The 18,588-nt window shown below is 40.5% G+C and overlaps 2 protein-coding genes across 2 annotated transcripts in view; one reads left to right on the top strand and one right to left on the bottom strand.

The window, feature by feature from the left end:
* The window catches only part of prdm16 (PR domain containing 16), a gene marked incomplete at its 3' end in the record, with an annotated part of 167,353 nt that extends 156,868 nt beyond the window's left edge, over positions 1-10,485 (top strand). Inside the window, 10 exon segments of the mRNA XM_042213585.1 lie at positions 1,125-1,326; positions 1,407-1,572; positions 1,752-1,905; positions 2,442-4,122; positions 4,263-4,350; positions 6,218-6,390; positions 6,492-6,569; positions 6,857-7,026; positions 7,458-7,629; positions 10,271-10,485. Of these exon segments, the coding sequence (XP_042069519.1) occupies positions 1,125-1,326; positions 1,407-1,572; positions 1,752-1,905; positions 2,442-4,122; positions 4,263-4,350; positions 6,218-6,390; positions 6,492-6,569; positions 6,857-7,026; positions 7,458-7,629; positions 10,271-10,485 (3,099 nt within the window).
* A 5,489-nt stretch (positions 10,486-15,974) lies between these two features.
* Positions 15,975-18,055, bottom strand: LOC102305152 (complement C1q-like protein 4; the record flags this gene model as incomplete). The annotated part of the gene is given in 4 exon segments (XM_005945839.3): positions 15,975-17,198; positions 17,283-17,414; positions 17,500-17,583; positions 17,984-18,055. Coding segments are annotated over 4 exon segments (569 nt in total), but the record flags the coding sequence as incomplete, so codon positions are not given.
* Positions 18,056-18,588: the final 533 nt, after the last annotated feature.

Here is an 18,588-nt window from a genome sequence, read left to right as displayed (position 1 = left end):
ATGCAGTAGAAAGCAGGTGAGCCATGCACTGTAAGTCATTTTGGATAAACTCATTTAGTACAACTTGAATTGATGGATGGGTGTGTGTGGCATGTTGGGCACCTGGGGGGCCGACTCAGACGCTGGCTGCTTGGGTCATGCCAAAGAGGGTATGGCAGGTTGGCGCTGAAATCACCATGGGGTCGGCGCCACCGTGGCCCTGCTTACCTCTGTTCATTTTGGCTCATTTTGGAAACATAAGCACACTTACACACACACACTTGTGCGCGCGCGCACACACGCGTACACTTGTTTATGCATTTGCACACAGACACTCCGCTGGGCTTTCCCCTGATCTGTTGAACTTGGCGTCGGACTCAGGAACTTGCTATTGAAAGAGCTGGTCTGCGTTTTATGCATTTGACCTTGTTGGTGAGAAGTATTGTAAAGGTTATCAACATGGAAGGGGAAGACCAGCCCCTATTGTTTCCTCTGTGTGCTATTACACCAACACTCTAAAGCAAACACTTGTTTTAACAAGTAATTAACAGTTTTAATGACGGTTACATTTCACTGCTAATTGATTTCCATTTTATGGGGTTGCTTTTACCATTTGTTAAACCTGTCTATACAGCTGCGACTGAAACACAAAACAGGATGAGAGTCTTCTTTTTGCTGAGTGTTATTATCAGTTTTTATCTTTTTATACATTTTAGACATTTGGTTCTGCATCTCTGCCAACATGAGTTGGCATACTAAGATGCAAATAAGCTTATTTTGCATTGCACATTTTGATAGTTTGTTGAATCTGATAGCGAAAAATGTTGTATTTTTTGCACAGATTAAAAGCACAATTAAATGTCAGCGATTAGCGCTGCTTGTAGGTGGTCTTAGCTTGTAATTAAAATGTTGACAATTTGACAAAGTTACAAAAGTTACAAAGTTACAAAAACTAATTATTAATCATTTCTATTTACTTAAGAATTCCTACATCAATAGTGAAACTTCGGAAAAGGTTATGATGAGAAATGTTTTTTTTTTTAAAATACATATCTCTTAGTTACGTACATGTTTGATGTATTATTCATATAGAAAGCTGCGTTGTGGCTAAACAAACCCTTGTGTATGGGTGTGTTTGCGTGCAGACGAGCAGATGTACCGCTGTGAAGACTGTGATGAGCTGTTCTCCTCAACACTTGAGCTGCGGCGGCATCAGAAGTATTCATGCTCCAGTGCTGGCTCCATCTTTGACGCACTAAGAGACGACTTCAAACAGGAACGTGAGGACAGCGACGATCCTGTCCATGAGTGTAAAGACTGTGAGAAGATCTTTCCCAATGAGTACAGGTGAAGTTCAGCCCATTCATTGTGCTACAAATGTGATTCATTGACTGATTTGCTGATGAGTTTGTGTTTTCTCAATCAAGTCTGGGACAACACATGATAGTTCACACAGAAGAGAGGGAGTACAAGTGCGACCAGTGCCCCAAAGCCTTCAACTGGAAGTCCAACCTCATCCGTCACCAGATGTCACATGACAGTGGCAAGCGCTTTGAGTGTGAAAACTGTGATAAGGTACAGCATACCCGCCACGTAAGTTGTGCACAGGACACACAGGCTTTATCTGTTAGTAGTTCTTTAAGAAGACAAAGAAATGAAAAGTCTGCTTATGTTTTTACAAAATACAAAAAGGGGAATTTTGTGTAATTTTTTTAGCATTGTTAGTCATGGCATACCTTGCTTTTTTTTTATACACTTGTTTTAAATTTCAGGTGTTCACAGATCCCAGTAACCTTCAGCGTCACATCCGCTCTCAACACGTGGGGGCCCGCGCTCACACATGCCCTGAATGTGGCAAGACCTTTGCCACCTCGTCAGGCCTCAAGCAGCATAAGCACATCCACAGTAGTGTCAAACCCTTTAGCTGTAAGTAAGGGCTTCGGAAGTTAATGATCACCTTTTTCATAACAATTTATTTATTTGAGACTTTTTTTTCCTACCTCGTTTAACCTCACTCATTATCCAGTCTCTCTTTTTTTTCTATGTACACCAGCTTGTTTGCAGGCACAAAGGTCGTATTTGCCCTGCAATAAATTTCATTATACAATGTGAATAATAGATTTGATCTGGTTACCTAAGCTCTTTTTTGTCAAACTTAAAACAACATGACAGACCTTAAATTGGAAATGGAGTGTTTTACAGTAAGGGGGAAAAAACAGCCCTCACATATGTATTTTATTTATTTTATCTGTTACATGTGTGCAGTAATTATTTGGAAGTAAAATATATACAAACTAAATCAAGACCACTTTTTTTCAGATTGTGTAAGTTATCCTGTCCATACGAACCAGCTCCTTCCTTTCCTAAAACCTTTTTTTCAACAGCCGTTTACATTTAAATGTTCATGTTACTGTTGCTTTGGTATACAAAGTTAGAGACAGTGTTAAAACTGGTTTAACTAGGCCCTGGTGGGCTGCATCTTTTTGTTCCCCCAGGCGAGGTGTGCCACAAATCCTACACCCAGTTCTCCAACCTCTGTCGCCACAAGCGTATGCATGCTGACTGCCGCACCCAGATCAAATGTAAAGACTGTGGGCAGTTGTTCAGCACTACCTCCTCCCTCAACAAGCACCGTCGCTTCTGTGAGGGCAAAAACCATTATGGCTCTCCAGCAGGGATGTTCAACCCTGGCATCCCCATGAGCTCCAGCCCAATCATGGCTAAGGCTAAGTCCCACCATCCCCACCTTTCTGGTTTAAACCAGTCAGGTTTAGGCTTCACTGACTACTTTCCTTCCCGACCTCATCCTCATGCTGGCTTGCCCTTCTCCCCAGGACCCCACGGCTTCCCATCCCTCCCACATGGTTTCCCAGGTATTTTTCCCCCATCACTATATCCACGACCTCCTTTATTACCGGCCAGTCCACTGATAAAGAGCCCGCTGAGCAGCAGCAGTCAGGAGGTGAAGCTGCCTCAGAGTCCTCTAGATGCTCCTCCATTGTCTCTAGTTAGTTCCACAAATGGCAATGGTGTTAACAGTTTGAGTCAGCACGAAGACAAAGAGAAGGAGAATAAACTGGATTTGTCTTCTAGTGGAGAAGCCAAACCAAAATCAAAGATGGCAGATATGTCTGACGGTAGTGACCTTGAAGATGTCAATACCACAAGTGGGACAGATTTGGACACCACCACAGGTACCGCTTCAGGGGATGGCTCTGACCTGGAAAGTGATGGAGAGAGTGAGCGTGAGAGAAGTGGTAAAAGAAGGAAGCCGTCTGGCACTGTATCAAGCCAAGAGGCACACCAGTTAGAAGACACAAACCGTGCATTGATATCAGCCATGTCTAGTTCAGGGAACCTGTCGATTGATCGTCCGTTTCTTGCTTCTGCATCGCAGCACTCCTTCTTCCCCCCACCTGATGAGCAAGCCCTCCCGCCCACAACCACCACAAATTCCAATGCAGCCACCACTGATTCCATAAAAGCCATCGCTTCTATTGCAGAGAAATATTTTGGTCCAGGTTTGATTGGACTTCATCAGGAGAAGAAGATGGGTCCACTGCCCTATCATTCCATGTTTCCCTTCCAGTTCCTGCCCAACTTCCACAACACCCTCTACCCTTTTAGTGCTGATCGAGGTGCTCTCAATCCTAGCATGTTTTTTAAAGCAGAGCCCAAGTCGCCTCGTGAGCAACTGCACAAAATGGTTTCTAGTTCCCCGGCAGCTCCTGCTCCCACAGCAGAATCACCGTTCGATCTCACCACGAAACCCAAGGAGGCCAAGATAGCTCCTTCAACACCAACAAACACCTCAAACCCCAACAATAGTACTGGGAGCAGTAGTGGACATTTAGCAATATCTAGCAGTGAAGAACAGCCATTGGACCTCAGCATTGGCAGCCGGAGCCGAGGGAGTCATAATGGTGTGCCAGCTGAGCCCCATAATCGAAAGAACCACATCTATGGAGGTGGAAAAGGGGTCTCAATCAAGGATGAAACTCCATCTGGTTTTCCACACCCTCATTCACAGTCTTTGCACCAATCAACCATCACCCAGCACCAGCAGCCCCAGGCACAGCCACACCAGCCACCACCACTGCACTATGCCAAGCCCTCAGCATTCTTCATGGACCCCATATACAGGTATTTCAGCCCGGATTAGACCAGACACTTCCACAACCAACATCAAGGCGTTTTTGTAGATGCATTGAAGAATATGAGGTTGGGCATTCTAGATGAAGTTTGACCTTGGTACGTAACCCTCTGCCTTGATATTGGTCCAGCAGGGTGGAGAAGAGGAAGCTACTCGACCCGGTAGGAGCTCTGAAGGACAAGTTCCTCCGGCCCTCACCGCCACTCTTCCATCCCCAGGTACATAGTGCACACATGACCTAGCTTGGTTTGAGACTATTCTTTTTAAGAAACAGTAAATGCTACGTGCACATTAAACTGAAAGTACACCAAGAGACTAACAAGCAGGGGAATTGACCGCCAGGTATTGCATACAAGCTGATTATTCCCAGATAGTATTGACTATTATTTTCAAACTATGTATTATGTGAAAATACCTCACTCCTGCCTCCCACGCTGCTTAAACCTGAATTGATAGGACCCAAGCGCCATCATTCCAAAGTGTTGATGTTATTTTCTCAAGGGTTCTGTATGATTTCTTCCTTTGTTTACGGAATGGCGCCTGTGTACCTCGTCAGCTTTACCTTTTTTCAGAAGACACAGCCTGTTATCGCTGCCCTTTGATAATCAGTCACATTGTTCCACTGTCCCCAGACCTTCCCCACCTCTACATATCTTGATTACAAGCAATGATAGTATTAATAAAAGAGAGAATAATAACCATTTGAATTGTAACAAACTGCCTCTCTTGGCCACGCTAATCTTAGTTGTGGCATTGTTTCATGTAGTGGGAGCCCACAGGCAAGCTAATAACTCAAACCCCTCGGAGTTTTTTTTTCTTTTCTCTGTGCCTGGCTGGCTGGCTAGATAATAACACCGTGTCCGTCAAGGACATCCTGTGTTTGTGTCCAGGAGAATGGGGGGCTCTCATTGGGGAAACGGTTTAATCTGACCTGGAAATCTGTGTCCTCTATCAACCGTGACTTTGCAATACACACATCTGGTGCACATGCAGACAGATACATTTACACATGAACATGCGTTTGCATATCTCACATGCGTGATGTCATATTGTTAGCCAGCATAGTTTTTTTTTAAGGTAAATTGCAAGAATTTTTTTTTTTTTTTTGTATTGGTACCTTTTTTCAATTACCCTAAACCCGGGTACAAAATCTTAAAAACATGATGTCATGACAAGGCTCTAAGCATCAAACAGATTTCCTTTTCATCCTTTAAAATCTCATCTCATCATCTCGTAGATTGCGAACTTTTTGCAGGCTGCCCTGCAAAAACTTTTTTCATATTTGAGCGTCTCAGCTGTGATCCTGTCAGTGATCCAAACACAATGCCACCTCTAATTGAGTCTCATGACGGAATCACCCCGCTCCCCCTTGCACCCGTTCTCAGACTGCGAATAAACACATCGAGACGGAGTGTCTGTCCCTGTGTCTCTCCCGTCCCGTATTCACTAAAAAAAGGAAGGATGTAAGCTGTTTTTGGCAAATAAACTCCTACATAACTGGCCTCTTTTGTTCACAAGCTTCTAGGGGGGGAGGGAAGCAGCTATCAGTTGGGGGTATCACAAACTATATTGTATTGCTCCAGTCATGGCTCTTGAATGCCTCATTTAGCCAGTTTGCAGGCTTGCAACAGCAGCTTTGGCAGAAGAAGGTAAGAAGTAGAGAACAAAGCATTAGTAGAAGCTGAGGTTGTACAGAGAGGGGGGCACTGGAGAAACAGTACTTGGGCATTTGTGAATGTGTTATAGGTCAAGGAGGTGACATGCCTTGAGTACAAACAACAAGGCTAACCTCTGATATGCTGCTTCCTCAAAGCTTCCTCCCTGTATCTTTCCCTCACTCCCTGTTCTTTCTTAAATTGTCCCTTTGTTTTCAGTGCTTTCTTTTCTGTTTTTAATACGCATAAACATGCTGCAATCATGATGTAACACACGCTACGTGCAAAAAATTAAAACTGCCCTTATAAACTTTATAATTGAACCCATAACACGGTAAATAATACAAACTCTGGTTGAATTATTTTTATCCAGTTTTTAAAACATGAAACAAAAAATTTCTCAACTTTTTGAAATCTTCTTATTCCCTAGATGTCAGCAATGGAGAACATGACAGATAAGCTGGACGGCTTTGGAGCACTAAAACTGGACGCACCGCCCAATTCGCTGCAACACTCGGCCCATCCGCTGTTCAACTTCCGCTCACCACCACCTTCCCTCTCAGACGCCATCCTTCGCAAGGGAAAGGAACGCTACGCGTGCAGGTCTGCACCCCTTTTCATTTAAACTAGTTGGTGGAATATGTGCAAATGTGAAAGTGCACCATGCCGTATGCTCACTCATCCTCACTGTCCTTTTGCTCTAGGTACTGTGGGAAAATCTTCCCTCGCTCAGCAAATCTCACCAGACATTTGCGGACACACACAGGGGAACAGCCCTACAGGTATTCCTTTCTATTTTTAATTCAGAGAGTCTTGAAAGTTTCTGAAATACCGTAGTTGACATATTTCCCTTTGTCACGGCTATTTTTCAAACCTGCCTTTACTTTGTTTGGTACGTCTCTTTCTGTGAAACTTCAGAGAAAAAACAAAGTGAATACTTTTAAGCAAATCACAAGAGCCTTAAGTGGTTTCTTGCTCAACTCAGCAGATAAATAATACATCTTTAGGGCCCTTCTCACTCTACTGCACTTTCAGCTGACATTTAAATACCCCTGTTCTTCTTCGTCAGGTGTAAATACTGTGACCGTTCATTCAGCATCTCATCCAATCTTCAACGCCATGTCCGCAATATCCATAACAAGGAGAAACCCTTCAAGTGTCACTTGTGCAACCGCTGCTTTGGTCAGCAAACCAACCTCGATCGCCATCTCAAGAAGCACGAGCACGAGAACATTCCTGGTCAGTTTGCAACTGCAATGATGGCTGTGCGAACTAGTAATGTAGTCAATAAACAGGAAGTGTTTGCTTAGTTGATTGTTTGAATCCATTTTCACACATGGGTTATTGAAAAACTGTCAGAAAAATGTAAGAGCATAACTTATATAAAACCTTTTTGCTATCATGTTTATCTTCCACACAGATTTCTGTAAACATTTTTTTTCTGTTTGTCAAAAAAATGTCACGAGAGCTGTGCACGATCTTAGTGTTTAAATGTTAGTAATTGTGTGTTTTGCCTCTGATATTTTCCTAAATTAAATAACTGTGCGATGATCATTACACTAATGAATGATGCTTGTGTGTCTTGGTATGGTATGTGGGCTGTCTGTATGTGTGTGTCCATGTGTTTTTATGCATATGGATGTGTGTGTCTACATCTCTTTCCCCAACAGTGAGCCAACAGTCTGGGATGCTTTCCAACTTAGGAACGACCATCTCCTCGCCAAACTCAGAGCCAGAAAATCATGCACTTTTAGATGAGAAGGAGGACTCGTACTTCTCAGAAATCCGCAACTTCATTTCCAACAGTGAGATGAACCAGGCCTCCAGCTCCACGGATAAAAGGTAAGACGAAAACCCGCTCACAAAAATTATATTTGTACCATGATTCTCACAGAGATCTCCAGCGATTACTTTCCATCCATGTGGCTAACTCTTTTCAGCCAAGCTTAGATTCTCACCCGACCTCATCCTGAATTTAACATTAATCCTAACTACAGCAGAAAGAACTTGTCAGATGTTGTCAGGAATGTTGTAATGCATCTCCTTTATTTAGGACATCTAATCTTAGGTATGAAAATCCAGAAAAACAAACAAAAAGTTTGTTCAGTTAAAGTAAACAGCTGCTCTTCTACATCTCTAGCGCCTTCCTCCTTCCCGCAATCAACAGTACAGACCCATGAAATTGGTACACAGCGCTCCCTAGTGGCTAGAACACACTTAGTACCATTGCACTAAAATAAATGAAAAAAAAAAAGGTTTTCTTAATTTTTCACCTTTCATTTTTTAAATGTAAAACATAACTGTAATTGTTCAGTATACCAATTTTCACACATTTTAGTTTCTTTAATGTTTAATGTTCAATTAATGTGTTTGTGAACGTCATGCTCAGTTCTAAATACCCTGCAGACCAGTAGCACAAGTGTTAATCCTGTTAGTTTCGCTGCACTCTAAAAAACTTGTAACTTGCTTATAAAGTAAGGAAAACTGTTTTTTATTAAAAAAAAAAAAAAAAAAAAACAGGTTTCTTTTTTTTAAATATCCTCATAAAAATGGAAACTTCCTGCTTTAAGTTCTGAAAGGCTTTTATAGTTAACAGAAAAGGGCAAGAATTGTGTTTTGGGAAATAAAAGAAGGGCGATTTTCTGGTTTGCTCTCTTGCATTGATTCTGCCTTCGTCTCATTCTGGATTCCTTTCTGGTAGTCTCACTTTCTGCCTGCCACTTCCTCATTCTCCCCCACACCCCCTTTTTTCTTGTCAACATGCATTATGTCCAAAAGACACAGTGGCAGTTTAGCCCCTCTGCCATCTGGGATCAATACCGAGTCTCATCCACAACAACCTCGTCTGACATTTTAATATCTGTAATTCAGACTAAGTGTTGTGCTTTCTGTCCTCCCACCAGACAGCCTGCTGTTTATTCTCCCTCTGAGTGACTGAAGTCAAATGCTGAACACAAACACACATTCATGGATGACTATCTATAATCACTCCTAGCTGCCCCCACATCACAGTTCCCCACCCCCTTCAAAATTCCCTTTTCAGCATCATGGCCAGTCAAAATAAAAGCCCCTGGGAGCCTTTATTTTTGTATAAAACTTTGACCTGTTTCCAAACTGGTGATGCTGTAGTTGCTGAGGCAGCACTGCTGCTCACAGGGTGGGACAGAATGAGAAAAGTTAGGGAGTATAGGTGTGCACGCATATTTTCAGCTCCACCACAGTGTGTAAGGACTCACCGCCTTTGGCTTGAGTTTTAGGTTTGGATAAAACTAGAGTTGGAGCTGCTCCCTCATCTGAGACCGGGCTGCAATAGCTCTCAGTTTGGACCCTAAGGGGGACTCGGGTTGAGGCATTTATCTAAGAGATCCACTGATGATTGAGCTCTTCCCCTATCCACTCACTGTGTACCCATAGCCCCAGTCTGCTAACACAAACACCCAACTGACGTGTTTAGACTAAATGACAAAACCCAGGGCCCCCTATGTCAGAGCTACGCTTCTCTCTCCATTCGCAGGCATGTACTTTTTCCCCGCCAGCCAGCGCTGCAATTTGATTATGGTGATATTTAATCTAGACTGAAAGAGAAGAACCCCCCTCCACTCTCACAAAGTCCCTCTACCCACATTCACTCACCCAGTCTGCGTGACCCAATCCTGTCCCCGTGCACCCCTTCCCAGAGGTAACCCTGTCTGATTTGATAAATGTCCACTGTGTGGCAAAAAATGAAAGGGGTAAATTTGCCATCCCAAAGGAAATGATATCATGAGCCATGACATCGTGGTCTGGGGGTGATGGAAGCGGGGGAGGGGGTATTGGGGTGCAAGCTGGAAAATGTACAGATGGCAGGTCGTAATGGTAGTGTGCTGATAGCCTGTTTGCAGCCAAGCCATCATCTTCCTTCAGTCGTGCAAACTGTGTTCCACCACTACAAAGCGTTGAGGGGCATAGAGGACTTAGTCTGAGGTGGACCATGCCCTGGTCTGTTTGTGAGGAGCGGGTCAATTAATCATCTGTGGGCCATCGGAAAAGTCCAGGCAGACTGTCAGCACCCATGTTGTTTGTGTGGACTTGGGAGTTAGACTTTACATGCTGTCATTAGATTATTTTTGTTTCTCTTGCTACTCATGATGAGTCAGATCGTTAAAAGGTTAGGAAATGGTAACAGCCGCCCAGCCAGCTCAAGAGTGGACATAGCCTCTATCTTACATTTTGATCATTTGTGGTAAAAAAGTTTAAAAAAAAAAAAAAAATCAGGAATTTACACTAGAAATCATATTTTAAAAAAATCAAACTCCCATTTGGTTTGTCTACATGTGTTTTTAACTAAAATCCAGGCCACTATACTGACCACGATTCAACTTTTCTGTGTTCCCATTGTTTCCCTCTGGCCCCTCCTGATTGGCTTGGGAGACTCAAACCTCTTTACCTCAGATATCGCACTTCTAACATTTCCTCCCTCCTCTGACCTTTGATCCCTCCGCAGATCAGACCAGCCTGAGGAGGAGCACCCTCCCAGCCACAGTTTGTCCAACTCCAAGCTAGGTCTCCAGGGTCTGGAGGAAGAGGAAGAGGAAGTGGAGGGTGACGATGAAGAGGAGGAGGAAGGCAGCCTGACGGAGAAGTCGCACGACGAGGCGCCCGAGTCCCCGTCTCCTGTCACAACAGGAGTGTATGAGGAGGATGAGGAAGAAGAAGAGGCAGAGGCGGCTCCATTAGCGATGAGCTATGAACACACTCGCAGGTATTTGTCTGTTTTAAATTAGCAGAAAAGGTCCAAGTTCATTGACAAGATTTACCCCAATATATCCCAAACAACCACAAAAATGTACAGCAAATGTTGAGTTTTAACAAAATTTGCAATACTTAACAATCTAACTAATGCATTTCCTAAAGAGCACTGTAAATCGGCAAACAGGGATAACACATGTACTAAAAATGTCCCCTACACAGATTCTCAGAAATGTAACCCAAAGTCAAGTGCTTTGATTAGGCTAGTTTCTTTAACTACTCTTTAAACTCTTCAACCCTTTTCTTCCACCTTATTTCTGCTGTCCGTTGATCCCTTTTATTAATCATACCTTTACTTTTCTCTTCACTTCACATTCTCCCTCCCCTAATTAACTCGCCATCTGTTCCATCCCTGTTTTTTATATCTTTCCATCAATTTTTTCTATCCATCCTCCAACCAACCCATCCACGCTGCCCTATTTCTTCCATCCACCCATGCTTCGGTGTGCAGGTGTATAGAGGAGGAGGGCTCTCTCTTGGACCTGGAGGCACTGCCCAGCTTTCCCAAGAGCTTGGATGGTTTACGTAAAGCAGCCAGTGACGAGCAGCCTTTCGATGTTAAAGACATTTTTAACACTTCGCTAGAATCTGAGGCATTGAAAGAGACATTGTACAGACAGGCTAAAACCCAGGTATGTGACTGGCTTTTGGATGTCCGTTAAAAGAGGGAGGGCCGAGTCGCTCAGATAAAATAGGAGGAAGGGCAAAATATGTTGACTGGAAAGAAAGATCAGGGATGAGATGGATGCTTTCACATTTTCAGGAGCTAAACAGCACCTCTCTTCCTACTTTCCTATATCTTTGTATTTCACTTAACTTACTAACACATCACCTACAACCTTCTCTATTCGTTGCTGGTGTATTAAGTTTTAAAACAATTTAATTAAATTTTGTTACAAGGTATAAAGTCATGAAATTCGAAGATAATCACACTTGAGTGAAACACCAGCAACCAGATGTACTGTAATCCTTTCATTTCTGGACGTGTCGTTGGACACAATGAAAGCTTACTGAAGTTTCTGTATTTTCCTAAAAATCATCCGTCTTCTTCTTTCACAGGCTTATGCAATGATGCTGTCTCTCTCTGAGAACAACCCTTTGCACGCGCCCTCCCAGAACTCTCTGGACGCTTGGCTGAGCATGGGAGGTGGACCGTCTGAGACGAGCAGCTTTCACCCACTCAACCACATCTAAGCGAGAGAGAGAGAGAGAGAGAGAGAGAAAAGGTGGGAGGAAGAGTAGGAGGAAGAACAGAAAGACTGAGTGGACATGAGTAGGGGGCAAGACAAAGGATGATGGAGAAGATTTCATTGTCATACACATTCAAGATAGAAAGAATGAGTTTGTGTGGATGTGTGTGCTTGTTTTGTGTGTGTCTGTGTGTGAGTGTTTGTTAAAGAAAGAAGGGGAAGATTTTCCCCCAGGTGAAGGGTCTTGCAAAGACTGTCAAAGCGAACGCACTGCTAAGCTCCTGTTGATGTGAAGGACATGATGAATGCTTCTCAATAGCATTGAAACTCTGCATTACTCTGATCCTCCCCAAGTGCACAAGGCTTACCGCAGCACCACAGAGACCCTGCGTAAGGCTCTCATAAAGACTCTTAATGACTGATACGTCTCTAAAGTCTGTATACACCGCCTACTACAAACACTGCAGAGACATGCTGCATTGGCACTGCATGTCCACAAGTTGGCACTGTTTCACCAAGAATAGAGTGAGAGTGTTGACCGCTGTCTCCGTGTTTCCTCCACCAACCATGGGTGACTTATTTACTGATTTTGTTTCAGTAGTAACAGCAGAATCAACAATAGCACCACACTAAATGTTAGTTAAAGAATTGGCAGATACAATAGACTGTTGATTTTTTTTTTTTTAAAGAATTTTATTCTACGTTCAAATGTGCTTTCAATGAGTTATCTGGGCCACTAGCCATTGTAATTGGTTATTCAAACTTGATCATGCTGAAAATGGATTTAAATCATGTTCAGAAAAAAAATGAGGAAAGTCTTTCTCTGCTTGTTTCATTGTCATTTGTTAATTTTATTCACATTAATTTTTCTTTCCTCTTACACAGTATTGTTTCTTCGTAGGCACTGCAGTGCTTAATTGTTAATATAATTAATTTAGAGAAGGACCAAAATTGTATGATATGTCATATGATGTACAAATTAACCTAGATGTTCATAGGAAGAGTGGTATGTGCCAAATAACCCATAGAAAATGTTTTGTTCTCTGACAATCATTTCATTTCCAAGGGGCTTGCATTTGCTGTCATAGTTTCTTTGTTTTTTCTTTCTTACTAAGCGCTTATATATTTGATTTCAGAAGTGTGTGTTTGTATTTATTTTTGGTTGTTTTGTCATGGCAGGGGGAGTGAAAATGAAGAAGTCATTTTATCCCTCGTTTCTTGTTGCTGAAGGAATGGTAAACTATCGGAACATGAGGGAGATTCAGAATCTCTGGTTTTGATGGGTTAGTGTGCCAAAATGAGAAAAAAATACAAAATCAAAACAAAAACAAAATAAAACAAAAAAACAAAAAACATGAAATTAATTGATTTTATTTATAGTGAAATATAGCTGTAGTTAGTCTTAGATCCTATTTGGCATTGAAACATCCTGCAGTGTTTAGCCTTTTTATTTCCTTGTTTTAGTTGAACCATTTTACCCAGTAGGCTGAATGTGTCTTGTTCAAAATGGTTCAAGTACTAAAGGGGGCAGGCTTGGACAACCTTCGTTATGGATGTCATGAAAAGGGCATTACATTGTTACACTATTGAATCTGAGTAGTTTCTACAACATCGAGCTCCCCCTTTCATCTGTTTCAGATTTAATACATGTCTTATAACCAACAAATACTGTTGTTTTTTGTTTTTCTAATGAGTTGTCCAATTTTATACGGTCCAAAATTCAAACGCACACAGCCACAACTGCACGAACATGGCATAATCACTGACTATTTGAGAAGAAAGACAACAACTCATTAAACCAAAAGAACTGATAAAAACAAACCACAGAAAGTATTAAAACGGGCATCGTAATTCTGCTGGTCGGTCCATTCAAATTAAATGTCTAGCTGTCTAGCTGGATGGGGAAAACCGAAACACTTGATAACTTCTTAATCTGAAATTCTTCTTCTGAGGTCATACTGAAAACTCATTCCATATGGTCTACAAGGTAGCTGTGCCGTGCAGGGGCGTGAGTAATTTACTGTAGATAGCTGCAAAAAGGTGGAGCGTGGGCATTGTTGATCACTGTTCCTCTCCGCATACTGGGACTTTTCTAACTAGGCCTGATGCTGTATTTTGAAAATAGCACTTAAATCATATGGGTCCAAGCCAATAATTGATCATGCTTAGGTCCCTGAATGTTAGAACAGATACATTTGGTTTCACTTTCACTAGATGGGCATGTTGTGCTCAACATGGAGAGGTAAGGATAACAGAAGCACTGTAATTTTTCTTCATGACAGTAGGTGGTAGTGTGATGCTAGGACTGCTGCATCATCTCAGTTTTCTAAAGACAGATGTCTTTTTTTTATATAATTCTACTGAATGAGATTCAATTCATGGTAAATGCATTGCTTTCCAACTTGTGGTTACAAAATGTAAAGACTTGGGTCATTAAGTTTTAAGGTTGACTGTTTGTAGTAATTCTTGTCATGGACTACTGTAATAAGTACGCGCTGTGTAAAGCAAAGGAACTGAAGGCATATAGGTATTTCATTTTGCCAGCTTCAGAACGTATTCTGGCAAGTGGTCACTGAAATATGTTTCAGCAAAATAGAAGATGGTTGCTGTTTGCCCCCGCTGTTACAGGAGAAAGTAAAAAATATACATAGTTTCTTTTTAACTGTATAGTATTTTAAAGAATGAAAAACATGGTGCATTTGTCTGAAGAAAAAAAATCATTGAAAAATATGGGTTTAAATGGATGGTGCTTGTTTTGTTAAAATCTGAGTTGTATATCGCCTCTGTTATGTTTATTGAAAGCAAACAAAAAAATTTTTATTGTGCATGACGTGTTAGCAGTCATAATGATGTCCATTTGTGAAACGTGTATCAAATCAAAAAAATTAAAAATTAAAAAAAAAAGAAAAGAAGGAAGAAAAAAAAGAAATTCGTAGATGCACTTATTGTACATGTGGTTAGGTTAGTATGTTTGACTTCAACTTCTGACTGCCTTACAGATGTTTGGACAGGTGGTCCTGAAAGACTTAGAAAAGACTTGTCAGAGAAGACATAATGAAAAACAATAAAGGATTGTAGAATAATATTGAACAATTCTGAAATTGCAGTTCTTTTGATGCTTGTGATTATTGCAGATGTACTTTAGAGAAATTTCATTGAAAAGATATGACTCTGATGTTAATTCTGTAGAATAGCAATGTATACCAAATGTAATCTTTCCAATGCTATGAAGAATTTATACATGAAATTGATATGCAATAAAACCTGTGTGCTTTTTAAATGAGTCCTCCGTTGTTTATTTGTGGGCTAGAAGTGCCTGAAATAGTCACTGCTCAGCAAACAAAGGTGACAATGCTTTGAGCAGTTTCCCTCCACTCAAAGCAGCCACTCTAACCAGTTCAGTCCTCCTGTTTGTGAAGTTTAAAGAGAGTGAGAGGCTGAATTGAGGCCTGGTGTAAGATACTTTCAATAAGGTTTATTTTCTAAAAGAGCATTTTTGCTTCTTACTAACAGAACTTACACACAGTATTATTTGCCTTGACCTTATAAGTCCCTTTAAATTACTTATTTTGCTCATTGTGTGAAAAATATTGAATTTAATTATTATATCGCTATAGAAATTGTTTTTTGTCATAAATATAACCTTCTCACCTTTAACCCATGGAAATAAAAAAGTTGAATTAAGTGTTGGATGTCCAGCCAATTGGGCACATTAAAAATTATTGTAACTCTTCCCAAATTGCAGTTTCTACTGATTAAATTGTGTTTAAGAAATGGCAGTTTCTTTTGTAGTTGTTGAGGTCAAACAAAAATCTAGAAACCCTTTTAGATTTAGATGTAGTTAAACGTGCAAAACTACTGGGTAGAAAGAAAGATTTGATTGACACTGTCGTGCCAGTAAACAAACACGATCTACATGAAAATGTAGTCAGGAGGAGACATTGCCCAAAGGTTCACACTCAATAACTTATCACCTTTTGAAGAAAAATGCAGTGAACTCATCACCCAGCAAAGTGGGGAGGAAAAATTAAACAAAAAAAATCATAATGTTCATATTTTGTTAAATATTCTTTTACTGCTGTGGGCTTTACATTGAGGATTATACTAAGTTTTGGGTTGTTGTTGTTTTTTGTACCCCAAATCCTTCTTATACGCTATTGATTTATTCTTTGAAATTTAGTACATAAACAATTCTACATTTAGGTTAGGATGTGTTTTAATTGAGCCATTAACTCAGTTTAAATACAAGTCCAGCGGGATTAGAGGTGAATGGCACATTCAGGAGAAATGTGTTCTGTGATTTGAGGTCCAAGTGAAAAATATGAGGTTAAGAGCTGTGAAATAGAAAATAGAGCCAGACTATGGATTTACAAGCAGTCGGTATCAAAGTCAGTTGCATAAAAACTTTAAATAAGCAGGTGCTGCATTGTTAATGTTGTAAGTTAGTTGGAATAGACTCTTTCATTTGGGAGAAAGTTAAACTGCAAACAAGTTGGCAATAATATGTGTTTGTGACGCATTAGTTACAGCTTTTCCATATTTCCAATCAAATGGTGGGAATGTATGTGTTGGATGAAGTCTGTGCTGTGTTGTAGTAGTGCAGGTGTAAAACAGAAGCCATACTTAATGGCAGCCAAGTGTTGATGTAAGAAATCCAGGTGTAAGCCAAAAGTGTAAACTCTGTGGGACATTGCAGGAGTTTTTCATGAAGATGAAAAAATAAAGTTAGCTATTTGTTTAATTGACTGGAAATTGACAAGCAAAGGATTAAAACAGTTACAGTTACAGTAATGTCTAGCTTTCTTTCTGTCTTTGCTTTCTAAGGAAATAGATCGTGCTATATTAACATGGTTTTATAAATCACAAGGTATTTTTACATGTGCGTAATTTGTGTTTAAGTGGGTCTGATACTATTCAGCTTTTTAAAAAAGTAGAAGAAGAAGCAAAAGAAAACATTTAACCCAATCTCTCTTTTTAAAAAACAAAATTTGCCAACAATTAAATAAAAGGCTAAACAAAGTAAGAAAACATGATGATAGTTTACATATTCATACTTGTGGCTGCTCTGTCAGCTTCATATCTAGAAAAAATGCAGAGTAACTAATACACTGGTAGAGTGTGCTTGCACAGATATCTTAGGCTGTTTTTCTTCTCACATGGGGAAAAGCAGATGTCCACTGAAGGTGCTGTGCCGATTTGTATTGTCATAAATCCAAGCGCCATTCCACAGTCGCAAAAACACCACATCTCCTACCTCTAATAGCAATGTGACACCATTAGAAGAACTGACTGAATGAGGACCGCTCGAATGTTCGTATGCAATAAAGACGTGCTCTCCATTCTTGACCAACACAGCCCCTGCAGGATGTGAATGATGTCCAAATACGTAAAATTCAAAGTGGTACGCTCCTCTTACTGGTGCAGTGAAGGAACCTGTGGGACATTTTTATAAATTTAAATGGAGTAAACATTGTCATCAAATCAAATTAATTCTAAAAAATTTATGTATTTGAGTACCTGTGTGCGAATTATAGGCATTTCCAATATTGGAAACAACATGTTTGAAGACCAGAGGCATGTATGTGTCAAATGGTCCAATAGTTTGTGCGTCTGTGCCTGACAGAGAGGCTGAGAAAGCCACACGTTTGACTGAGAGAGAGAGAAACACACGTGTTAAAGTGACTTATGTTCCAGTAACTGTTTCAATAATGAGATTGTTTCCTGTTCAACAAACCTTCTGCTTCTCTCTTCAGGACCTCCACCTGGTTTTCTGTGATGTTTGCCCTACTTTTAATGGTGATTAGCTCTCCTCCTTGTGCTGGAATTAAATGAATAATTACATTTTTTTAAAAGATACTGTTTGACTGTGAACATTTTTAATAAAAACACTTGTTGCTAAGCTTTTGAGCTAACTATTTCTCAGTGCTACAAAATGCACCTGGTTGAAGTGGGATTTGCTAGGAGACAATTAACTAAATACTAGTGTGGCTGTATGTGTATATTTTAGCATGCATGTATAAATTATGACCCCCATGTGGGTTACAGTTACTTGTGCATCTAATTCTTGTTATTTAAAGTAATTAAAGATGTATGAGACACTATCATTTCACCCTGGAAAAACTTTAAGAAGTTTAAAGAAATGATTAAGAGCTCAAACTTGCTATGACATTCGTGTCTGTGATGAGTGTATGCAAACTTGTGAGCACAGACGTGTATACCTTGGCTCTCTTGCTTCAGCTTATCCATTTCTGCCCTTAGCAACTCCAATTCTTTCACCTTAGCTGCTTGTGCTGACAAAGAGAGTGATAAAAAGAAGAAGAAGAAATAAAAGAGATGATATATGGTTCAGCTCAGTAGTTGGAAGCACTTTTCCCATTAGTTTAATTGCTGTAATATACTACTGTTAGGTTTGGGTTGTTTTTGGTTGTTTTTTGTGTAATTCTGTCTCTGCACACACCATAATGGATTTTAAATTAAAGAATCAAGATGTGAGTGAAATGCAGACCTGCAGCTTTCATTCAGCGTGTTTAATAAAAGTATTGAAATAACTACTTTGGTATTACAATTTGACAAATTAACATAATTTTAAGTACAATCACTTCATGAAGTCAAGAACCCACAGACATCACCAAATGCTGTCTTTCCTTGAGATGTTCTTCTAGGCCTTTGATTCAGCTGCTGCGTGTCACACTCAGTTTGGGTAGAAATCTATATCTATCTATATCTCTCTGGTCCACATATTGAGAAATCTAGCAAACAAATACAGTTAGAATCAACTACAGGTCCTTTTCCCTTATGTTTGTCAGGAAACAATGAGGGAAAA

The sequence above is a fragment of the Haplochromis burtoni genome, unplaced genomic scaffold, assembly GCF_018398535.1.
Source record: "Haplochromis burtoni strain Fernald_Lab_line unplaced genomic scaffold, NCSU_Asbu1 Contig_458, whole genome shotgun sequence".
Taxonomy (NCBI): Eukaryota; Metazoa; Chordata; class Actinopteri; order Cichliformes; family Cichlidae; genus Haplochromis; species Haplochromis burtoni.
This window is presented reverse-complemented; position numbering and strand designations above follow the sequence as displayed.